This window comes from Ptychodera flava, chromosome 6 (assembly GCF_041260155.1).
Source record: "Ptychodera flava strain L36383 chromosome 6, AS_Pfla_20210202, whole genome shotgun sequence".
Lineage (NCBI taxonomy): Eukaryota > Metazoa > Hemichordata > Enteropneusta > Ptychoderidae > Ptychodera > Ptychodera flava.
This window is the reverse complement of record NC_091933.1, coordinates 44232793-44259494: the sequence shown is the minus strand read 5'-3', so window position 1 is coordinate 44259494 and position 26702 is coordinate 44232793. Positions and strand designations below refer to the sequence as shown.

General features: G+C 36.3%; 1 protein-coding gene across 1 annotated transcript; it reads right to left on the bottom strand.

Annotated features, from left to right (window-relative positions):
- Window positions 1–5454: 5454 nt before the first annotated feature.
- Window positions 5455–25530, bottom strand: LOC139134515 (plexin-A4-like). The gene is made up of 18 exons (XM_070701374.1): window positions 25485–25530; window positions 24177–24312; window positions 23629–23811; window positions 22217–22307; window positions 20490–20738; window positions 19278–19454; window positions 16942–17173; window positions 16227–16318; window positions 15317–15435; window positions 15050–15112; window positions 14407–14481; window positions 9138–9204; window positions 8433–8513; window positions 7843–8015; window positions 7381–7513; window positions 7037–7177; window positions 6532–6606; window positions 5455–6338 (listed from the first exon to the last, which is right to left on the bottom strand). Exons 1-18 carry the CDS (start codon window positions 25528–25530, stop codon window positions 5994–5996), a joined length of 2478 nt encoding a protein of 825 aa, XP_070557475.1. The 3' UTR covers window positions 5455–5993.
- Window positions 25531–26702: the final 1172 nt, after the last annotated feature.

The following is a 26702-nucleotide window of genomic DNA, read 5'->3' as shown; positions in this document are numbered from 1 at the left end:
ACCGGTTTACTGTATATACGGATAGTTTTCAATCGGATTCGAACCCACAACATACGGCATCAGTCGCCTAGCTGAGAGGCCTGAGACAGAACCAGTGGGCTAAATCTCCACTCCCAAAAAAGAGTGGTTCAATAGCCGGCTAAGTTGTTACATTTTTCTGACTGAGACCTTTCAACACGTTGTAGAGTTCGTGAAGCACTCACGCACGCATGCTCACTATCATACATCGCACATACACACTTTATCGAAGCGAAGAAACGAATTCATCGCTTTAACTGGGCGAACGATAACCTCGGGGACAATTCTGTCCACCAGCAGTGTTACCGACCCAGGATAGAAAATACGGATAGTTTTCAATCGGATTCGAACCCACACATACGGCATCAGTCGCCTAGCTGAGAGGCCTGAGACAGAACCAGTGGGCTAAATCTCCACTCCCAAAAAAGAGTGGTTCAATAGCCGGCTAAGTTGTTACATTTTTCTGACTGAGACCTTTCAACACGTTGTAGAGTTCGTGAAGCACTCACGCACGCATGCTCACTATCATACATCGCACATATTTAACATAAGTAAAAAGAAGAACCTAATAAAATAACTACTGCGTCGTTACAGTTTATGACCATTCTAGTGTGGTACCATCAACAACATACCAGTCAGGTACAAAATTGATGCTATGCTGTTGTTAATCGGTTATATAACAGTTTCTGGTGCTGCATGAAAATAGCTGGCCTCGAGCCATTGGTTAGCGTGAACTTTGTATGCTGTACAACCAGAAAAGGTTGACGAAGACTCTCAACTTGATCAAAAACTAACCTTAGCTGACAAGGAGTGTCTGGTATTGTAAACGGAAACGTAAGGATTAAGGGCGTCGACTTTTGTAAGAAAAACATGTTCTGAGCATGTTTCAGCAGTTTTAAAATTTTTACAGCACTGAGATTATACTTCTGTTTTAGGTAGCAGCGTTTTCATCATCAAATGATGTGAATGTAAATATGGCTTACATGAGCAAGGGATCACATGTACAAATGTCAAACCACATAAAATGTCCCATAAAAACAACTGCGTTGTAATTATATACATAATATATGGCGCCTGTAAATACTTTTTACATGAGCAAGGAATCACATGTATATGTCAAACCACATAAAATGTCCCATAAAAACAACTGTGTTGTAATTATATACATAATATACGGCGGCTCACTTGTCAAAAACTTCAGCAGTCGTAAGGATTGCGCTACAAAATGTCATTTGTAAATTAAATGGTAAGGTTCAGCTGTTATTAACATACCGGAAAATCGAATACTACTTTTGATTATATATATATATATATATATATATATATATATATATATATATATATATATATATATATATATATATATATATATGTGTGTGTGTGTGTGTGTGTGTGTGTGTGTGTGTCTCTCTCTCTCTCTCTCTCTCTCTCTCTCTCTCTCTCTCTCTCTCTCTCTCTCTCTCTCTCTCTCTCTGTGTCTGACTGTGTCTGTGTGCCTGTGTGTCTGTGTGCGTACATAAATCACTAAGCCTGCGAGCATTTTGTTTCCTCAATGTTGCAAATATATTAATTTTATAATGCAATTTGCTTGTACAAACAAGAATCTGTAAAATATTACCCACCAACGACATAGATTTATTTAAAATACGGAAAGCTTCGAAAGCTATTGGACCGTACCTCTTGGCGACAACTCTTTTCACATTGAATTTGCATGGGTAGAAAACAAAAAGTTTCCCGTTGAAATATACGACCAACAATACAACGTGGCTGCAACATATCTCTCAGCGGCGTTGTCAACATTAAATGCGAAAACTTCATCCCAAACAATGTTTTATTCTGCCAGAAAACATCCGTCAGTCATTCACAGAAAGTGATTCACTGCAAAAGATATCGACAAAGAAAGCCGCCCTGTTACCACATTGTTGAATATTCTTGCCCTAAAAACTTTCAGAAACATGTATTCGTCTGCGTTATATAATGTACTTTTTGTCCTGGATGTGTCGCGTCATGTCATGACAAAATATTCTGTGCACTGCATCGAATTAATGTCATTTTCTCTGTATTCTTTCTTTTCATCTTTCCACAACACCGACTCTTGCACGTCCTATTGCCTTTTACTCGAAAACGTCCAAAGATCCACGTGCTCTAATCAACAACAATTAGTTTACTAACGTTAGCCTAAATTTGAAGGAAAAATGCTCCGTTCGAAGCTTTTGCGACTTTGATGCAGGTTCAACACTAAAATCATTTTCGAATATGAATATTAAAAGTAGAGATATGGTCTCAAGCCGCCCTTGTGCCAGTGAACCTCGACTGTCTCCTTTTGATATATTACTGATATTGATATTTGCCAAATTCGAAGCTCCTTATTCTTTTTCGAAAATTAAGTCGAGCTGCTTGTGATCAGCCTGTCGATACAACCTCTAGTGAGTGCAATGTCCCTGTTATTGTTGACATTGTCAATAGCATTCAAGTCCTGACAAGAAGTCATTTTGTCGAGAAAAACGTTTTACCCTACAAGTGTTACGATATTGGCATATCTACTACTTTATGCTACGACATGTATATAATTTTAGTGTCAAAAGTGACAGACAACGTCCCTTAAAGAGTTTTGAATGGTTCACAACACGCGAACGGAAACCGTCTAGTTCGGTCAACAATCTACAAAACGTGATATTTAAGAATGAGGATAGTCCGACCAATCGCCCTTTTGTATCCATTGGCAACTAGAGTTATTCTACAGAGCGTTGTTTTCACCACAGTCCCAGGGTACTGTGGTTATACATACGTTATGGTCGCAAATGCCATTGTATGCTGACAAAGGAATAATTGAATGATGCCTGGTCGACTCAAAAGATTCATATTCATATCTATAGTATATTGGCTTTAAACCTATACCGTAATATGTGCTTGACAAATCTATGATATGCCATTCTTCACGAGGTATAATTGGATTGAAACCAAACACATCTACGAATGATTAACAAAGGATAATGACGCGGGCACATTAATCCGTACCATTCATATTTTAGTACTCATCTAAGAACAAAAGTATTCGTTCGAACAAAGCTGACCAAAAAACAACAATTTCAAAAAGTAAATCGTACTGTTTCAAAATTACATTTTATCCAGTCAAACGTTTTTTCAGTGCAGTGTATTTATGAAATTACGTACCTGTAAAATTGAACACAGGTCTGAACTAAATCACTCATCCATCCATTCTTTTGTTTTGGTCACTTTTCATATGTTATTGGAAACAGCTGCGCCCAAGACCAATATGTTCATGATTAGTTTTAGCCAATTGGTTGCATTTCAACATTTAGAAGACAACACTTGTATGGTCGTCGATTTAATGTCTATGAAAAGCGCACACGAGAATTTCACTTTTGTTGCAAATATAATTTTTCGTCGTCATTATCATCATCATCATCATCACCACCACCATCATCATCATCACCCTCAATTACTCAGCTAGATTGTCGACAGTCCCTTCTGCTTTTCTGATTCTTATTGATGTGGTCTCTCGCACACACAACGATGGGGAATCGCAAGCGTAGCGCCTGAGGCGCGAGCTTGGCATTACGAGTGCAAAGCATGAGAGACTGTTGTCTCCGCTACGCCCTCAACGACAAAAACAGAGAAAATCCTGTTGTTAACCGAACGGAGAGGAATGATTGACAGGAAAGTGGGTCGTACATCAGCTGGTCACGTCAAGGCAAGCTGAAATAGTATCGCAACATGTTGACAGCGAATAAGCTTTTCTAAAGCAAATCCTTGGAAGACCTCGGATATTCGCGCTGCAAGACTTTCAAAAATAAGTTATTTACGGTTATGATGCCGGAAAAGACGTCTGAATTACTGACGATGCTGGTACGATAAGCGCGTCATCGGACCTGCGCTATCTTGGGTTGTTGTGTTTAACTGGGACGTTCAAACAAAATCGGGTGGGAAATGAATGTTTTTACTGAATTAGAAGCATCAATTAGTGGATACAGAGCGCATATTAAATACAGCCACTATTCTCAGATCAAGATAAGTCAACACTACATATATGTATGCAGTATGGTCTCACTTGCACGTTCGAACTCTGTGCAAATTTCTTCCTTTACCTCCGCCTGTTCTCTACGTCATATCTCATGACAATAGCAGCACAAATCCTACAAGACAGAATAGGTCCTTGTGTCAATGTGTGCTTTCGCTTCCAATACCCCCCCCCCCCCCACTGTCTTGTGTGCGAGATAGTACACCAATGAGAGACAGAAAATGCACAAGGGAATGTCGACAGTATATTACTCAGCTACGTCGTCATTATTTTAATTATTCCCTTCGGAAACAACATAAAATCCCATACCGAAGATCGATATCTAGTAAAGTGTCATTGATAAAATGCACTTTGAAGCAAGATAACAGAACTTAATAAAAGTGTTTCATATTTACTTGCATAGGTCTTAACAGAAGAGATCGATGAGTAGACTATCATTAAAAAAAAATATTAAACACCCGAACGCTCACTGAATTCTACACAGTCGAACTTCATTTCTTCTGATAACACTAACATACTATTTTATTAGTCTAAGACAAACACATACCCACAAGCAACGTTTTTATGGTTTACCCGTTATAACCAATGAGCGTGTGGTGATGATACGTAACGAATTTCTTGTAGGTGGGTGTAACGGCAGTTCACATGAAAATTACTGGTGACCTGGAAAAACACTTGTTTGATCAATAAACCTTTGTAAAATCAGAGATAAACAGCTATATGTGCCGTTGCCATATTTCATGGATCTTCTTGAAAAGGATTATGTTAGTCTGTGAAATAATGTATCGTTCGATTATGGCATATGAATTTTGACTTCATTTGCAAGGAATGAAGAGAATCCAGATTGATCGATTTAATCATAAATATTCAATTACAACTGTATTTGTAAGGATATCCAAAAATATGAAAAAATATTTTGAATATGAAAACATTATCTCTAATCAACAATAAATTTGACATGCAACTATTAATTCATAAAAACGAAACGTAAAGATAATACCAGTTTTTACACTATGTGCAAAATAATTTCGAAGAAAATGTCCTATAATAAAAATATATGTCCCAATCGTATTATAGGAAAAGCGTCTAACGTTTTCATTCCATCATCAAATATTTCAAGTTTCAACGGATAAAACTTGTTAAATTTAATATCATTTACAGTACTATACAGAATGAAAATGTCACTAACAAACTAGCATTATAAACACACTCCGAGTAGTACACACTTTGCTAACTGGTTTGATACTATGTCGCTTAATATCGTTATTGAGGTGATTAAATATTATTTACTGAACAGAGTACGTTCAATCCAATAAGTCACAGGGTTACTTTTTGTCGCAATCTATAAAGGAACAATATTTAAAAGAAGTATAGTTTTACTGAATTTTACAAACGTATAGATCAATGTTACAGACAAACAAACAAACAAATTTATGAACGGTTACTGCATACTTGAAAGCTATTTGGAAAACTGGAAACCATAAAATGGCATTCAAACTATTCTAAGTAATCATACCGAGCTAGAAGGGATTCAGTCATTTCAAATAGCCTTATCTTTGTATTTGTTGAAATCATACGTGCCTACCTGCTCTATTAAATATTATGGCCCGAAACCTTCAGGATACTTCTGTCGGGGAAGCTGAAGCTAGACATAAACTGGCCTCAATGTATGACTTTTGAAGCTATGAACACTACTGGTAATACATTAGAAAGAGTTCCTAATAATAAAACGGCATCTAGTAACTAATAAAGGTGAGACGTCATTACAAGGGAAATTAGTTTATGAATTCTGTAAAGACCTCTGCTCCCAAAAAAATGCCAATTAATTAATTCAACTCCATTGTTAAGGCTGCACAGCTCATTTGGAAATGATGATTCTGAGATAAATTGTGTGATTATGATAATGGGACACTTTCGAATTATCACATGATCATCAATTGAATTTCAGATGAGTGTATTGTGACTTAGGTTCTGGTTGTATTGATTGGTACTCTGACGGTGTGTGTTGAGACGAAGCTTCCTCGGGCCGTTCTTCCTTGTGTCGCTGAAGCATCATATACTTTGATCTTTGTTCAGGATACAGATCTTGGTATTGTGGAGGATTCTGAGGTAACTGATGGAGGCCATCGTAAAGGACAACTGGCCTTGGCTGCAATGATTCGTACTTGCCAGGTATCTGCTCATACTGACTTTCAACAATAGAAGATATCAATTCCTTTAAGGCGACTGCATGACCTTCTTTCTCGCAATTCTCATCATTCTGCAGAGCCTCCGTTATCTGTTAATGAGTCATTGGAAGAATTAATTTCTTGAAGAAATACCGATATTCTAGACAATGTGGCGTTAAGGACACGCCCTAAGTGAAAATCAGTATCCGAATCATGTTTTCCTTTCTAGAAAGGTGAAAGTGCTGACGCAGTAAAAGCTACATTTGAAACAATCTAGACCAAAATGTAAAGTATTTGCAATACCTCATTATGGAATCCAATAACAAATTTGATCAGCTCATCCAAGGCTGCCAGTCTGTCTGAGGAAGCACTATGATCCTAGGCGAAAAAGTTATGGTGAGAGGATCGTAAATGGCATGTGGCATTCGTAAGCTTATTTTCTAATGAGTTTAATTTTCACAAACTGCAGTCGAGACCATTATTTTACGAACTCAGTTCTTGGCGTAATTTTTTGTTGCAAGAGTTGTTAGTTGCGCCATTATCGTTATGTACCTGCATATAATAATGTAGAATGACCATCATTGCTTTCAGACAGGCTTATAATTTTTTTTGAGAAGAAATAAAGCAAATGCGATGTGAATATGTTATAACCGTTACGTTTTATCGTTGCAATTCTTCAAGTTGGTATCGTCACATGATAGTCACTACGTGTAAAGTTTCGTATTTCTGTTCTTGTTTTCGTATTCCTAATAACAAAATGCTCTTTAGATGAAACTAAATAAATATTTCTTAAATTAATATCACAAACCTGTGAATGCTCTTCCAGATATTGCTTGAGGGCGCCCTCACTGACACTTGGTAAAGCCTTTATATCATCAAAAAACTGTTGTAGCTGTGTCTTGAATGTTGATATTTCTTCGTACAGTTCATCCGTTTCTGAAGGGGAGTTCTTAGAGAAAAAATGGAATGTGGCTATAAAGTAAATTCACATCTTACATATCTTCATGTCTGCCACACATTTGAGTTTGACTCTATTATCTCCTCATAAATACTAGCACATTGACTGTAAAAAATTTAGAAGTACAAATAAGTTTTGTAATATGTTGTCGGATGAAGGCATAAAGCATCACTGCTGATGAAAGTTATACTTACAGTGGTCTCGGAGCAGATCTCAATGAAGGCCTGTGCTACACCTTCAAGACCCCTCTTTACATCGTTCGTTGGCTTAATGTCAAGCACATACTGAGGTGACTGCAATATCTTGGCCCATAGACCTAAATGTAAGCTGTAACAAAAATAAGCATTATGCGTCTTTTGTATTCAATTTGAAAACTACAGAGTACCAAAGCATATTTACATAGGCTAAATAAACATACAATATTGGAACTACGAAGGTGTGAAATCGAGCGAGAAGCGAGAATCTTAGGCGATTAATCTCATCGCTTTTTTATCAGTCCAATCAATGGAGAAACACAAAACAAAATTAAATTGTCTTTCTCCATTAAATATCATCAACAAATATCTTGTGCAATTATCAGCATTGTAAAGGAAAAATATATGCTATTTGAGATGCTTCAAGTGATAAGATTTATTTAATAATGTGATATATCCTACCTGTCACATTTCCACGATCGAGTTACATTTCCATCACTGATACCATGTTTCTCAGCTATGCTATCCAGCATATCAAACATAAACTTGATTGGAGCAGGAAAGTGAGAGTGGTGTTGTTCGTCCAACGTCAACATGTTCGCAAAGACCGTGTGCACCTTATCTCTCGTTGAACCCTATTGTGACATGAATTGACACTATTTTATTGAATAGAATACCCGTCTGCAATTAACTTGTGCAAATTATTCATATAAGACTCGAACATAGATTAAACTTCCCATAATATCAATTTTTTGTCAATGTGTCCGGTAATGCATTTTTCTTTTGGTTTTTAGATCTCATACAAAACGTCAATTTGATTTTTAACTTTACGCTAGAAAAATGTAGAAAGGATTGTTTTTCAAAGATTTAGATTGCAGGAAGCATGCAATAAAATCTCTGTAGAGCATATTTGGCCTTCATTAACCTCGCTCAACCTTGCGTTTAACAGTCCTGATTTACGAGTCCTCCGATAAAGAGCTCTTCCGCTGTTCGATTGCAGTCTACCAAAAGCGTGTCCGATCACTTGAATTAGTGTCGATAATGTAAGTTACCGTGAGCATTTGCCGAGGTTCTTTATCAGCCTGTGTCGTCATGGCAAGAAATAGCTCGTAGATGGATTCACCAAGACAAGTCTGTGAAGAAAAGTGTAGCATAAACGTTGGTGTCATAGTAATATAATTTTAAATAATGATGATGTAATAAAGTACTCGACAGCAAAACACACACAACACACACAACACACAAATAAACAAGGCCTCCAATTTCACAACCATATATATATATATATATATATATATATATATATATATATATATATATATATATATATATATAATGTATCATTGAAATATTTTGAAAAATACAAAATACAGTGAGTTAATATCTGATTTTATTAATTCATATATCGATTGTGAAAATGAACAATTTCGTGACCACCCCTTTCTCGTTACACAAACGTTAAATTTCGCAACATATTACCAACTCGCTCTTGTATTCATCTCTTTCTATGGTTATATACTGAACAAAGATTATATCATCGGTATAAATAGTCTTTTACGGACATAAATTATCTGATTTATTAATTCATATATCGATTGTGAAAATGAACAATTTGTGACCACCCTTTCTCGTTACACAAACGTTAGATTTCTCAACATATTACCAACTCGCTCTTGTATTCATCTCTTTCTATCGTTATATACTGAACAAAGATTATATCATCGGTATAAATAGTCTTTTACGGACATAAATATTACCTTTATGTAAGAATACAATGTAATTGCAAACCAAGCATTCAAAATAGACTCCATTATAGTGTCGACCCTATCAAGAAAGGAGTACATTGATTAGTAAAATAATTATGATTTCTGTATCTCAAGTCTATCAAATGACTAATTAAGGTGACTCAGTGGAAGTGATTTATGATGAGTATTGCTCTGAAAAATACAACGAGACACAAAAAATGTGTTGAAGAGAGAATGGCGTTGTATTCGATAGAACATGTAGTCTAGTCTGGTGCCGAAACACAAAACCCAAAAATTTCGGCCCCACAATGGTTCTCGGTGGTTTCTGTATCTTCAAAGCCTACTGAATCAGGATCTGCATGATGCCACTCTGGCACCCTTGGGCATTTTAATATATTCAAGATGGCCGCCAAGATGGCCGCCAAAACATGTAAATGGTAATATTCAGCTCTATGAAATGTTATCAAAGTGATTTTGGTGTCATGTTCCAGGTAAACAGGGTCAAGGAATTCATTTCTTTCATTGCCCAACATACGTAACTCTTAATTTGCATAAAAATCCAAGATGGCTGCAAAAATCACCTCCAAAACAGGTAAAATGCCATATCTCAGCTCCATGAGAAGCTGTTGGAGTCATTGTGGTCTCCTTTGCCAGGTAAATGGGGTAAAGGAACTCATATCTTTCATTGCCATATATGTACAACCCTAAATTTGCATAAAAAGCCAAGATGGCTGCCAAAACGACATCCAAAAACAGATAAAATATCATATCTCAGCTCAATGAGAAGCTGTTGGAGTCATTTTGGTCTACTTTGCTAGGTATATTCGGTCAAGCAATTCATACCTATTATTGGCTGACATGTACAACCCTTAATTTGCATACAAATTTGCATAAAAATCCAAATACCTGTTTCAGTGTGTAAGGAGTCATATCTCAATACACTATGCCACTGATTTTGGTGTCTTTCGGCATTTTTACGGGTCTTTTGTTATATTTGCTATAAAATCAACCATGAAAATCTGAAATTGATGCTTACAACCCAAGATAGTTGCTAAGCTTGTTTCCACAACATATATCAAGGTATATATTAGCTGAGAGTGCATACTAGAGACTAATACATTAAGGGTACAAGGCTGAAGGATAAGTTTCTTTCGTTGTATTACATGTAAAGTATTTCATTGAAAGCCAAAATGACCACTCAATGTCAGCTATGGCCACACAAATGGACGCCATAAAAACATTGAGTCGTACCTTAATCCACAAAACATTCTTGAGATCTATTTTGTTGTGTCTGGTCAGGTTTTATGGCCGCAGGGTTTTCATTGCTTGCATTTCTGAACTGGAAAAAATCTTACTTATCATGGAAGGATTTTATCCTACATTGCCGCTATATAATGGTTTCGTAAAACATCTCACCGTATCTTAATTTATCCAGCATCTTTGACACAAAGTTGTGTGTGTTTTGGCCTGTTTGAGAGGTCATGGAATTCACATTTCCATCCACATAAATTGTCAAACCATCCATTTAAATTAAATGATAATGAACTGTATTTTTCCATACAACATTAATGGTCATTTTATCTTTTCCAATCAGCCAAAATAAATGAGCTTCAATTATTCAGGCGAATTTGCCGATAATGCATTCGCACTTGCATAAAAGTGACTTGTTTGGTCATCTTTGAGCCAACCTGAGTCATCTGTCTTGTTTATCTTTGCACCAACTTGTCACTCAGATGATGGCAAGTGGGTGTAGCAGAGGCCTCCTATGGATACCTTTGTCATTGCAGGCATGGTTTTCTAATTTGACAATGAAGATACTTGTCTTTTGCCACTTTTGACAACCAGTTTTAATGTCATCCGTCAGACGTTGTACCTTAAGCTTTACAACCATCTCTAGTTTCAAACAAGTCTCTAGTTTCAGCTATAATGTCATTCATAGGCAGCAGAAATACGAACTTCTTGCGTTTGACACAATTCAGAGCACTTTGAGCAGTTTAATTGCATTACAAACACCAATATTAGTAAGGTGTGAGTTGCATCTTTACCAATCAAGCATTCTTAAGACCTATTTTGATGAGTAGAATTGCAGAATTTGAATCTCCAGTTATCTCACCTGAAAAAAACTTCCAAGAACATTACAAAAGAGGGACATTACAAAAGAGGGAGTTTATCTGATAATGCTAATAATGGTGTCAAAATATTACATCATGTCTCTATTTACTGAGTAGCTCATAAGACCAACTTTGTGTCTTTTGATACATTTGAAGGGTCAATTGCATGTAAACTGTACAATCCAACATATATCAAAAGTGAAGTCAAAACATCATCGATGCCCTAAATAGAGTCGCAAAACAGGCATGTAGCCTTAACATTATCATTGATCATCTTTAAGATTGATTCTTAATCTTTGGCCGCATTTTAGGTATCGAGGAACACACTTTTCCCATTACATGAACTGTTTACGTGCCATTTATCATTTGGTGGCACGTTTTATAATACTTATCTGTAACAATGTACCAAAATACTCATTTACAAGTTTTCGACCAGAACTGTAAGATTCGGTAAGATTCTGGCACAACATCATCTTCATCGCTTTTGTTATTAGCAGGGCCATTTATATTGGCAGTTGCTTGCTATACTATACTGCCAGAAAATACAAATGTCACAGCCAGTTGAGTTAAAGAGCGCCTGTAACTTCCTGTGGAATATGGAGGGTCACCTGTACATCCATTAGGAATGAATTTATGCTCATCTGAAGGAGCTGGTTAACCTTGACTAAAAGTTAAAGGTGCAAAGTGATTTGACTGATTCATTTTTCAGCCAACCAAAGTCACGAAATCCGTTTGACACCTTGGATCTTTGTTCACTATACCGTTCCTTATTTATATATATAAAGTTAAGTGAAGTAAAGTAAGCCTTTATTGAAGTCGTATCCCAATTGGGATCTTGATCATAAAGTACAATAAAGGTTTTGCAAAATCAACAACAAACGAGTATTAAAAAAGAGATATATATGTATAAATCTGAATATCTATATGCGTATATTACATGTTCATCAATATTTTACTTTTTTCATTTTTTTCTTGTCTAAGTTATATATGTGTGTGTGCCAGTTGTTATGCTCGTTATTTTTAGAAGCTGTTTTAGTGTGTTGCGGCTCAAATGGCTAGCATGTAGCCCACTGCACCATAACAAGACAAAACATGGGCACCTAGCAGTTGTAGCTCTTTGTCTGCATACATTTTTGGTTGTTGGTATGTTTTTTTTCATGGTCCTATAAAAGCTTGTACAAGTCATCAAAACAGTACAGGTTAGTCTGCAATGTACTTTTGGTTTCATTCCGAGACAAGGAAAAATGCACATGCTCATCAGTATTGAACTTTTATGTCAGTTAGTGGATTAGAACTAGTGAAAAAGATTGCTTTTAGAGGAGCAGAGTGTATATATGATTAATTATAAAAACAACAACAATCCAATTAAATATTGGGTATACGTAATTGTACTGCAATTAAACTGTTCAATGTGCTTTGATGGGTGTCAAGCGCAAACATTGGTATTCTTTATGCCCCTACGGATGACCGTATTGCAGAAACTATAAAATTGTTTGCAGCATGACGGTTGCGAAGCTAAGGGTAGAACTTCAGAGGGATAACATGAAAGTATCTATACTGTCAAAAAAGAATAATATAATTCATGTAAACGGATGGTTTGACAATTTATATGAGTGGAAATATGAAATTCATGACCTCTCAGACGGACCCGAACACATACAACCTTGTGTCAAAGATGCTGGATATATTAAGATATGGTGAGATGTTTTAGGAAACCATTATAGCTACAATGCGGGATTAAATCCCTCCATTAGAAGTAAGACTTTTCAAGTGCAGAAAACAAGCAATGAAAACCCTGCGACCAATAAAACCTGACCAAACACAACAAAAAAGGTATCAAGAATGCTTGGTGGGTTGAGATACGACTCAATATTTTTGTTACATCCATTTGTATGGCCATAGTTGAGATTAGGTGGTCATTTTGGCTTTCAATGAAATACTTTACATTTAATATAACGAAAGAAACTTATCCATCGGCCTTGAACCCTTAATGTATTAATCTCTAGGATGCAATTTCAGCTAAGATATACCTTGATATATGTTGTGGAAACAAGCTTAGCAACTATCTTGGATTGTAAGCATCAATTTCAGATTTTCATGGTTGATTTTATAGCAAATATAACAAAAGACCCGTAAAAAATGCCGAAAGACACCAAAATCAGTGGCATAGTGTATTGAGATATGACTCCTTACACACTGAAACAGGTATTTGGATTTTTATGCAAATTTGTATGCAAATTAAGGGTTGTACATGTCAGCCAATGAAAGATATGAATTGCTTGACCGAATATACCTAGCAAAGTAGACCAAAATGACTCCAACAGCTTCTCATTGAGCTGAGATATGATATTTTATCTGTTTTTGGATGTCTTTTGTGCAGCCATCTTGGCTTTTTATGCAAAGTAAGGGTTGTACATATATGGCAATGAAATATATGAGTTCCTTTACCCCATTTACTGGCAAAGGAGGCCACAATGACTCCAACAGCTTCTCATGGAGCTGAGATATGGCATTTTACCTGTTTTGGAGAATAATCGCAATCATACCAATCCATAATCCAATGACAGTAGGTCGGAATTCGGAAGACAATAGTTGTAAACATAGAAACAAAACAGCACAGAACAGACAGCAAATAGACGGCACACAAACAAAGTCACATTCATGAAAGAAAGATATATGGACCTCTGGCCAGAAGACTAAGAAGTGATGTCAGGTGTTCGAAAATAGTAAGCGCATCCTGCCCCACATGTGGCACCCGCCATATATCAATCTATAAGTCAGATAGGTAGTGGTCACTAACTAAGGCCCAATGTCACCGATGTCACAGAGGTGATTTTGGCAGCCATCTTGGATTTTTATGCAAATTAAGAGTTACACATGTTGGGCAATGAAAGAAATGAATTCCTTGACCCTGTTTACCTGGAACATGACACCAAAATCACTTTGATAACATTTCATAGAGCTGAGATATTACCATTTACATGCTTTGGCGGCCATCTTGGCGGCCATCTTGAATATATTAAAATTCCCAAGGATGCCAGGGTGGCATCATGCAGATCCTGATTCAGTAGGCTTTGAAGATACAGAAACCACCGAGAACCATTGTGGGGCCGAAATTTTTGGGTTCGACCAAAATCAGGGTTTCGGCACCAGACTAATGTGATTGCTACCTGTTAAGCATAGACTTTGTCTTCTTTGTTCGTTCAGCCTTGATTACAGCATCAGCAAACAGTTCTTTCAAAATTCTGTGAGGTAATTTGAAAAAGAAATATTAGGCACGCACGTTTGTTTCTGTGTTTCTTTGTGTCTGTTTATGACATTTCCTATCTGTGATTACGAAAGGTAGTCAATGCTGAAGGACGGTAAGTCTTGAAACACACTCACAAAAGAATAAGGTGTTATCTACTCTGTTACTTCACAATGAGAGTAAATTGCCGCAAGCCTCTTCACGGAGTCATTTCACTTCATACCTTAATAAGAGCTCGTATCTGTCCATTCCAAGCCCTACTTTCTCTATTATTTGGTACTAATAATCAACAAAACTTCATGAACATATAAGATTCATGGCTAAAGGTATAATAGGCGTCTATTGTGAAAGCCAGTTTCCGAGTGGGGTGCGGTGATTGACAAAGTTACGGTGAGAATATTCTTCGAATAGGTATTAGTGTACATTAGTCCCGGGTGTTTGTACAGGCTATGACGAAGTAAAATGCTTGAAGTTTAAGGCAACATTATCAAATTTGTAATACGGTGATATGATGGTTTGCGTGCTGTGTCGTGTCATGTTATGTTTGTATTATACACAATACTCACTCTGGTAGGTAAATCTTAGTCTTCTCGTGAAGAGCTATTGTCAGGAGATGTCCAAAGGCCTTTCTGGAGATAGCAAATTAATAAAACTTAGACGTTAATATGGTCGTAGCGATAATAAAACGCTTTCGACTGCATGTCTGAGCTGACTAACCCAAACTAACCCATATATGTAGAAACTGGATTAAGGACAGACACTCAGCGACGAAGAAAAACATTGACATACACTGTAGCTGACCTTAGTACAATAACATTAGAGATATGACTTACTTTTGATCGTTCGCCATTCTCCTTTGTTGTTCCAGGGTGCGGATTAACACAAGGCAGAAGAACTTGTTCATGAGCAGAGAGTTAAACTTTTCTAGATCCATTTTACGATTAGTATTACTCTATAAAAATAAGTTCATTTTATTAAGTTTGATCAGTGCGCACGTTAGGTGCCTTGGTTTGGTATATACGACTCGAAACATAAGAGTTAAAACGCAACGATTAGTGTGGCTTCACAATAGTGTATTTTACGTAGGGATATTGTGCATATCATATCAGATGAAGAAAAAATCGCTTTAAATTAATTGCATTATAATGTGTAGATTCAGATACGGTGCGCAAAGTCATGTAGGATGGTTTGATAATCGACCTAAGTTTGAAGAGTTTTGGATCAGCAAGGAAAGTTAATGAACTACCTAAAAATAAGTCCATTACATTCAATAAGTCAAGTCTGCCATGCGATCTCAATTTTTGTATTTCCTTTATTAAATTGAGAAATAAGGTTTCAATAAACGGTAAATATTGTTGTCCCATACATCGGCAACACCTTCAGTTGCAGTTTCATGGAATAGTAACTAAGGACAGAGCATAGAGATTGTCGCATCATCTGACACTGAATTCCCCTTTCTGTCCGCATCAATCAACACGTATTTTTCATTTTGAGTCCGTTGCAAAATTATACGAACATTTTATTAATAATGTTATCTACGTCTTTAAATGGAACTCTGGCGAAAAGTACCGTAAAATTGCCGTTACATATGTCGACACGGCCCAGTATTTTAACACAAGCTTCAGTCACAGCTTTATGGTGCTAATAATGAAAACATAACACATAAGAAGGAAAGCACGGGAACACGTTTTATGGAAAAAATGAACATAGAGAAATTTCCAGGTGTTTATTTATTGAACTTACGTGTAAATTTTCGAGTCCTTGTTGACCAGTGCGTAGATCATATACCATATTTGCAGTATATTTACTGTAGTCTGCGAACGGAAGATTTACATCTAGACAGAGGAAATAAGATACGTTTTATTATTGGGAATGTTGCAATTGTAACATTATTGAAATCCTTAGTCTACAATATATCAAATCATGAAACGACAATCAAAACAATACCCAGATTGCCTGTTTGATCGATTTTCAATAATATATTGCTGGTTTTTCTTCTTACACTCTCACACTAGGAATAAACACCTGTAATTCTGCTTCACAATCTTTGACATACAGCAAGTAAATATAATATTAGGTGAATTGACGGACTTAAATTCGAGGAGAGAATATTGGTGTCTACTTCATCAAATGCCATAAAGGTTTTAATAGCTGTAGGCCACGTTTATCGGTGTTTGTCAGTAGCGATGAAATAGTTAAATATTTTGAACGATATTTAATTTTCTGAAGTGCCATGCTTTGATAAAATTTGCAATTCCGGCCAAATGTATCATCTTCAGCAAGCAGACGTACAGAGACCTCCTATCACAATTATCTTGGGTAAATTGATTTTAAGAATTTCACGTTTAAATAAGCCCAACTTGAATTTCCGTATATCCATCAATATAGTTACAAACTGCAATGACATGGCAACTCTTTACATTAAGTCTTGCTGAGTCCTGAAGAATATGGTCCTTACCCGGCCCCGCTCTCATTTCCATAACCATTGTTTGCAATCTGTTTTCAGTTTCTGCTATCTGTCTGTCCAACTTTCTGTTTCGGAGATAACATACTATGACGATCACAATAGTAATGGCGACCAACAGCACAAAGGCGGCAACTAGACCTCCGATTAGCCCGGATGATATAGCCGGACTGATGATAGGATATTTTAGATACCCGATGAAGAATTCTAAATTTCCGATTTCTACCTAAATAAAGAATAAATGGATTAACGTCCAACAAGTGCAGTTGGCAAATCATAGAATATTTTGTAGGAACTATGTTTGCAATAGCACGATCAAACAAAATATCACAAATAAGACCCAAAAAAAGAAATGTTTCTGGTTAGGCCTTTCTTGAAAAAATGGTGCGGCGACGCGGATTTTTTTTTTCTCCTCCTCAGGGGAGGGAGAGGGTCAGTTAAAGCGCCAAAGCGTAGCGGCTAATTTGCATAATCATTTGCATATCATTAATTTATATTTGCATATGGATGTAAGCTTGCACATGCATCCACACATACATGTACACTCACAACAAAATGCAATGGTAACACACAAGTGTGCAGTTTGAACATCATGAAAACTCTTTATTACACTTAAATCATCACAGTATTGTAATTACAATTGCAATTAAAGAGAAGATTCACATTGAAACTTTGAGAGCAAGAAATGGTTCGTCTGATTGGAGTTTCATTAATACATATATTGCTAATAAATTGTCAAAACTTGCCAACAAAGAGGAAAATTCACAAGTTTAAGCTTTACACAATTCAAATGTAATTGAGTTTTATATCATTTTTGAACGACAAAACACCGCGAATAATTTTTCATCACGGGGATAGATTTCAACCAGCGGCCCCCCCCCCCCCCCCGCCGCATAACTTCTACTGCCACTGAACATCGTCGTTCGATTCTTGATTTTAAAAATACCACCAAGATGATCACAAGACACGAACTAAGTACGACTAGAATCCCTCGAAAATCAGGTGTAAAATCTTTCAGAGAACGTGTCAGAGTGGAACCACACGCGACGCCAGGATCAATGTCAGCACGTTATGAACCCGTCCACCAACATGGCCGCCGCGCCGCCATATTGAAATGTATGCAATGTGAACTCGATCGCGATCGTGATGGTACTCAGACAAAACTCATCGTTGTACAATCATAATCAACCTCACCAGTCAAATCTTGTTTCTTTTGCGGTTCATTTCGTTGATCAAAGCATGGGAATGTGATCAAAGGCCCTACTAGTGCTACACCGCCTACCTCTGTGAACACTTGTCCGCGATGTCCTTTGTTGGTCGTAATAGTCGTTCTGGAATGAAAATTTGTGAACAACGCAGCCGATTCTTCTATTGTTTTAACGTTCCTCTCAACACTTCTGGACAACTTATCTGATGCATACCATACTTCACACCTTCCACTCTTTCACCAGGTTGAAAGTTGCAGTGAGCGCTGATGTGTAGACATTGACAATGCATGCATCAGCTGGTAGCTACGCAGAGCGTGTGAACTAAAGGATGGCGGGAATATTTTAAAGCGTAGCGGGGAGAGGCGAAAGCGTAGCGGGAGCGCTATGGCCTGGGGAGAACACTGAGTTTTGTAGTTTTATCAATATACATGTAGTAACATTTAAACTGTTCATGCAGTCACTGATCATGTGCCCCAAAGAATTTTCTCTTTTTCTTCAGCCATTTTGGTTTGGTGTATTGTTTTTGTTTGGTTATATTGTTTGTGTGTAGTTATTTTCTTCGTGAAATAATTTGATGATGATTGATGATGTAATCAGTACGTAGTTTGCCGCCGCCGCCAGCCACAAACCAGGAAAAAAAAGGGTGACGCGCTGTTGTTCAAGTGACGCGCGCGCTGACCAGAAACATTTCTGTTTTTTGGCCTAAGACAAAAGCACGAACCTGATAAGTGGATTGACAAATCTGAAATACTAACTGTTCAGGATTACTTTGGAGGAAGTTTTCAACAGATAAAATCTCAAATTGCTGGTGCAGTGATATTCATTAGATATTTTCTTACTGTTCATTGAACTCTCGTTGTATTACAAATGGCTATTTTCAAAAATAGAATATCTGTCCTGGATAGGAAAGCTTAAGCTATGTAAGTGATCGAACGTGGACTAAACCGTCGAATACAGAGTTTTGTGAAAATCATTATATCACTATCTTAACATTTTTCGTCTTATAACAGGATATAACAAGTTCCTATCCTCGCGCTTTCTTGAAAGGGTATTGTAACCTATATGCACTCGACTCAGAACGTTAAAGTAAAGCACAATTGTTACCAATATTGCCTAACTTACTATAACGACTGGAAGACCATTCTCTGTTGGACTTCCACTTTTGTTCACACCTTTCGGTTCATCAACCGGTGAGATACAGTTTAGTTGGACGTCCGCCAAACTGACGACCCTGCATTCTTCTTGTCCAATCGTGACCATTACTTCGCTCTCAGTACTGGCTAAATTCAAGTTTTTACCCTGCAAAGTATAGCAAGAAGACATGTTTGGAATTCAATTATTCTACCTAACAGTGTTTTGTGTGGCAATGTGCCACACAAAACACAATTAATGATTTGCTTTTGATATCGTCTGTACCAACGTGATGACATTTTCCTGTCATATAAATGTACTTTATTCAGTCTAATCTCTTTGTCGGAAATTCGTGATCACTTTACTTCTTTAGATCTTTTCAGGAAACAATATGATGTCATAATCGAAGTATTTTTGCGATAAAGGTATTGAGTCAAACAACCCGTTTGCACTACTAGAGTCCTTTCTTTTTTGGTTTAAGGGCGACTTTCATCTTTACCGATATCTTATTTCATGTTCTTCGTATAATATACGACTTGTGCTGAAACAGTGCATCTACAGTTTCCCGCCAACAATGGGTTTCCGAGAGTATGCAGATTAAGGGCTCTGAGTCTTAAAACATTCTTATTGATATATTAAAAGTTGCGTGGCTTCAAACTGTGTGGCTTCAAACATACAATATATATATATTAAAGATAAATGAATTCATCCAATCATAAACATCAATAAAAGTATTGCAATAATAATATAACGCACAATTTGCATGTAAAAATTACCATTCATATCTGGCACCTTACGAAACCATCGTATCAAAGTCTTATTGCACTTCATTAAATGTAGATAAAACCAAAGTTGTAAACACCTTACTGAAATTAAGTTTTCTTGTGGAAACATGCTGGTAAAACATGAGTAGTTTCTTTGTCGACAATGTATGTTTTGTATGCAAATCGCCGTGAAAATAACTTACGGTGTTTTAGTTAATAAAATTCGTCTCGGGGATTGTATCAATAAGGAGTCAATGAGACGTTAATGACCGCTAAATGTGTTAACCTCTGTGTGAGTTGAAAAAGTTTTGGGAACCAATATGTCATCTCCGAATGAAAGTTTGATAAAATTTTAAGACAGTCAGTCTATCGCAGCCATAGTTCATAGACCGGGAAGAGCTTTATGTATATATTCATTCGCGAAATTTGTTTAACATACCCGAACAACCAATTGTCCTCCTTGATGTTCTCTGATATTTCCTTCTTCTGGAAATGGGTAATATTCTGGATCAACTACGATCTCAAAATCAAAGTCAAGTTGCCTGACCTCCTGAACAGCGTCCATTATAAATCCCACAGTAACCTCGTCATCACCACTGTTTCGATTATTCCGCAATGGCACTGAAATGTCGACGGGTGGTGTGATGCAATCCATTTCGCTGAATGAGCGAACGTCACATGGTTGCTCCTACACATATTTTTAAAAACAGATATTTCATGAACATCTAAAATTTTCTTTGAATGTGATGCTTCTTCAAGTTAGGCCATTAGAGAAATTATAATTAATGCAATATTCCATGAACAATATTCTTCCAAATTGTGTGAAGCATTTCTGCTGGAAAATCAGCGACACTGACAAGTGTTCTCTCTGCAAGGTTTTTGAGACGCATGAGCATTTGTTTGTAAATTGTCAAAGAATTGGAAAATTTAGGACCGTCTTTCCATTTTATTTTGTACACTAGATATTAAGTTCAATATTAACTATCAAATCATTGCTTTTAAGTTACAAGCCCCTTCTTAACTTGCCCTTATTTGATTCATAAATTGCATTATTACAATAGCAAAATATTGTGTTTTCTCTTTACCGGCAAACTTCAAGAACGATGCAAATAGCTCCAGATCAAAAATGTGCTTCAGTTTATTTTATAAGTATCTGCTCTACTTGTATCATATTAAGATAATTTTTGGATAAACCTTTTGTCTTAAGACTCAAGTCTTTTCATTGTTCTGTAGATTTATTCGACATCTGTTAAACATCTGTTATTCAAATCTTTTGGGGCAATTGCCTCGGATTGTAACATTTCCTTTTGATCTCTGTGTCGAACTCTAATTAGTAAATAAAAATATAATTATATAAAAAATATATTCCATTAAAGGCCAAATAGATGTATCTTTTATTTTTGTGATTTTACTTCCAAACAAAAACAAGTTAGTGGTAATGTACTCATTAAGGGTTGTTTATACAAGTATAATAAACTGTCAACAGGGACTGTATGTGCAACTATGAGCAAGATAAATAATAAACGTTTGCCAAAACGTAAAATGGCGCCCTCATGCAAATAAAGCAAAAACACTGTACGTCGTGCAGATATGCATTGGAATCTTCACAGAACCAACAGAGTAGTCAAATAGAATGCATAGTACTGACTGTTTTCCTTTGCGACGTCATATGCTTTGTTTTCTTTGTAATATTTTACCATTTTTTAAAAAATAGCGGGAAATCAAAATAATGGTTAAAATTTAAATTTAATTGTCCAAGTTTTCAGTAGTGAAGGACTATATCCTGTAAATTTGTAGAATTTACAGAAAACAAGTGAAAATTAGAAAGCCCTCTTAAGGTCAACCACATAAATTTTCTCACCTTCATCAAATATCATTAATACGTTTTTTTACTCTGACTTTTTTTACTCTGCAAAAATTTCATCATTTTTAACTATGTACGTTAACCTAATTTGTTTGTTTTGACACTTTAATTTTGTCATGCTTTGATGATATTTTATCGATTTTAAATGTGTAAAGCGCACTAAGATGTATGTGTAGTACGCTTTTAAGAAGTAATAATATAATAATATAATAATAATTATTTTTTTTATTAAATATCCATATATAGATAGTTTTACGTTTAACTGTCAGTTTGGCGGAGTACTAGTGATGGTGGTCACTTACCGATACAAACGGTCTTCCAGCTGTAATCAACATTCTAGGCTGCCTTATTGATGTCAAATACGTACCGGTGACGTTGATTCTACGACCACCACTATAATATAACAATCAATACAAAAAACGGAAATGGAATTTAAATAAAATAAACAAAATAACTAAACTTAGTCATACGTCACATTTTCGGCCATGCGCCGTAATAAAACACATTCTATGAAATGAAAAACGAAATAATGCCTTAAGGATTTTAAATTCAAAAAGAGGTCAAAAGAGGCTCCCATAAAAATACATAGAAACGACTGTTCCTGTCATATTGAATCCTGAAACGTGTCAGTATTGCTTACCCACACGTTAAGCAGGCAGGAAATGCATATTTGAATGAATACTTGCTGAGTAACTTCAACACGTTTGTAAGTGTGATACTGTTACATCCCTTCTGTTATGGTCTCTGAGTTGAGCTACAAGTCTAACCAAATTGTCGGTTGTAAGCACCACTTTTGACCTGTATTACTAAACTGAAATGGTGAAGACTGAACTTCTACATTCAAAACTCGCCCTTTTGCTTATTGTCTAGTAAGTATACAACTGAAATAGTTTCCATATCTGCATATTATGATAATTAAATGATTAAGCCTACAGCCTAAATGGAGTAAAGATACGTCGGAAAATGTTAAACGATTGTCAAAACAGAATGATATTACCTTTCAACTTGAACCTTGAGTCAAAGTCAACCTCTGGTCATTTCTAATGACTTTAGCATCTGTTAAAACTACACATCGCTCAACGCATGACAGACGGTTACTTTAAGATTTAGAGTGTAAACAGCTTAATGAATTACAGGAAGATACATCTGCTGACAATCCTGACGGGTGTAGCATGCTAGCAGGGTACGCTTACCCATATCGGACACCTGGTACCACCACTAACTATCAGTAGTTCAGGATGGTCCTACTTAAATTTGTAGATCTTAAATGTCCTATGGACTTGGTAATGTATTAACTTGAATGGAAATGATTATTGGACCAGTTTAATGTCATATTACAGTAGGCAAAGTTGTTTACTACAGGTCAACATAAGAATTCAAAATCATCGGAATCATCGGGGTTGGGTAACGCTTTACATGCATGAATTAATTTCCTGAATATGTGGATCGGGCGCTCGAAGGAGTATGGTATGTTGAAACTAAAGCAATAGGATGCTGCATTTTTGAATGAATTCAGTCCTCCCGAGGCCTTAGTTGTAAAATTTATGATATTCTAAAATTTACGATCAAGTTACGATGAGAGAAATTTCTAATATCTTGAATGACTTTTGTATAATCTATATTTCTTTTTTTTTTTTTTTTCTAAAAACAGGATGAGTTTCTGTGACCCAATGGTGTAACTTTGCCGTTAAAAGTGTAAAATAAAGTTACTCGCCTTATCATACTGGTAGACGGATAAATATCTGTCACTGTCGGGTCTTCAGTAAAGGCGAATTTCTTGCTTTCTGGTGCTAACCGTTCAGTGCCATCAAAATACATCGATAGTTTAGCAGAATCTGTTACGTTTGTACTAGTTGTGTTGCAAAACACTAATGTTTCGTTGAATGCATCTACCGTCCTAAAATTAAATAAAAAGGTATTTCATCACGAGGAAAAGGCCGTAGGATATCTTCTTTCTCAATCGTTTTTTTTCTAAATTGCTGATTGATAAGATAAATTTGGACCCTCTTGGGGATAATGCCACAGCTTCCGGAGTAAAGCAATTGCTTGACAGCTCGTCATCTTTGCTCTCTATGATGATGGCCCTAAACGGTCTGGCAGAGCCTAACCCATAACTAAATTAAATACAACAATCGGTAGACAAACTATATATTTCTAGCATCAACCGTCTGTATATCAAAATATCGCACTGTATATTATTGCTTGCCGGGATAACACAGATGAAAGATTTTCTCTTCGAAACTGTTTTCAAATTTATCTTACCTATTTATTAGACAAGATGATCCGCTGAAATACGCTTCAATGATTCTGCCAGCATTGACGTATTCTCCATGTAGAGCCACGATTGTGCCACCAGACTTTGGGCCAAGTTTTGGAGTGAAGTCAAGTACATTGGGTCCTAATAAAAACATTTTACAAAGAAATTCTAAGTTTCTTAATACGAAATTATAATAAATAGATCACGATCACATCAAAATTAAATGTAGAAGCCTATAGCAATAGGATGAATCTCTTGATAGCTAACTTACCCTGAACACGAATTGTTCATTATAATATGCCTCCTGTTGGTCACCGTTATTAGCAATAACCTTCACTACAACATTACCAGTATAATCGGATACAGACGCACTGGTTGTACATTCAAGTCTGCATTGAAAGAAAAATAATCTACATGTAGAAATTCAGCCTGTGGAAGTATGATGTTATACGGATTAACCCTGTGTATTTCAATAAAAACCCATTTGACCGAATTGACTTTGCAAACTTGTCTTTCCCATGTCATTTTGTTTACCACATTGATGAAGATTTTTACATGGATGAAGTGAGAGAATCAGTTTACGCAGGTCTTGTTCTGTCTTCAATCATAAATTTCTAAATAACACAATGACATATAACTATTGCCATGTAGCAGACTATGATATAACTATAACCACGATATCATTTAAGGGTTTCATCAACGATTGCGTGTTACATGCACAAAAACAACAGTTTTGATAAATAAGTTGTGTCTGCCTGATAAATAACAAAGAAAACGTAAGACATAAGGCTCGTACTTTTTTGACACGTTGTACTTGTGTGGTAAATGGTCACAGGGAACATTGGCCACTGTGACACTGACTATGTCCGAAGCTTGTTTCCCCAAGTCTGTGCCTTGAACGATAATGTCTGTATTTCCTTCGAAGGGACCGGAAAGCGGCCAAACCTGTGTAAACAAACAGTTGCACATTCTAATTAAGCTTTGCAAACTATAATTTATTGTAATTTAACCAGGTAGAAGAAGATTCTGCAATTTCTCTTTCGGCAACGAACTCGCACAGTATTGTAATTACGCACCTATCAAGAGAGAAATTAAAGGTGCTTAAAGGTATACATTCACCTGTAATCTAAATATGCCCATATATGGTCAAATTGGTGTTTCTTGGTATTCAAAATGCCCATGTGAGGGCGCTGTTTTTAAAACGCGGCCACCCGCTTAAAATCTGTGATTGGTTGGTCAGATTTTCTGTTTCCATGGTAACTGGCAAAATTGGAACAGGTGACCGTATACCTTTAAAATGTAAATGTACTTACGATCAAATGTCAAATCCCGACCTACAATATGATACCTCGCTACCATTATTAGTATTCTTAAAACAAACTATAAAGTATTCTATGATTCCTTCATATGTTCTTCTGGAAGCCAGGTATTACCGCTTCACATATTTTAGATACAGATGTATATTCTAAATAAGTTCACCCTTTTCATATACTACAGATTTAATATTTGGAGATTCTGTTCTGAATATCTCAATTAAAATTAAAATTTTTATTATATACGAATCAACAAAATGTCCATTGAGTGTAAACATTGTGTTTTACAGAGTCCGTCTGTACAAGACTTTTATGAGCAGTTCTTCGAGCTGCTTCAATCAGACAATAGTAATGAGACAAAACAACAATGGTCACGCGTGCTTATGATATCTGATGTACTATGATCGTGGCCTGAAGGAAATCATGAAATATTGATCTTGAATGGAAGCAAACTTTACCTGATCGTCCTTTGCTTTGCGGACGTGGATCGTTCAGGAGTGGCTAAGACATATCTCTTATGAAAAGGTGATCCATGATTACAGTGCACATACCTGTGTGATTGATGGTGGATCACAATTATTCAATGTGCCAAAACCCCACCAATCGGAATCGCAAAGTTCTTCAACTTCACATTTCTTGCTTTGTCCACACCAACCACACTCCAGTTGCAGCCTCGTAGTTATATTCGACAAACACTCACTGCAGTCTCGGCGATTCGCTGAACAGTTGTACAGTGTCACTGGATGGGATATGAAACGTGACAGTCTTAAATCTAAGACAAGTAAATTTAACTGAAGTAGTACCATTTAAAGCGAACCTGACAGAATATTGTCGACTTAAAGCGATGCTAGCCGTTATAAGGCAGGCGGAAGAGTTATGATGATTTTTCTATACAAAATGATTTATAACCTCCTTTTTTGTATATTTTTAAAAAAGTATATTTTATATTTTATATTAAATACTTTAGTACTTTTTGTAAATAGAAAGTTGTACATGGATTTTTTGTTCGAAGCCACTCACCAGCAGTCAGCTTAAGTAAATTAGTTTAAACGCACATCGTGTTTTATTTCTATGTTTGCATGACAAGTGAGAACATATTTTCGATTTTTTTTCAAATTACAGTTGAAGCATGTAATATCGTATAAATTGGATTATGTGGGATGTTTGCATAGCCGACGTACACTTGACAAAATGCCGTATAAGATCCTCAATATGAAC

Coding starts and splice junctions, on each gene's coding strand:
- LOC139134515 (XM_070701374.1), bottom strand. CDS start 25,530: ATGGTAGCGAGGTATCATATTGTAGGTCGGGATTTGACATTTGATC. Junction 22,308..23,628: donor CCGTCTACCAGTATGATAAG/GCGAGTAACTTT, acceptor GTTATATTATAG/TGGTGGTCGTAGAATCAACG. Junction 19,455..20,489: donor GAGGACAATTGGTTGTTCGG/GTATGTTAAACA, acceptor TATACTTTGCAG/GGTAAAAACTTGAATTTAGC.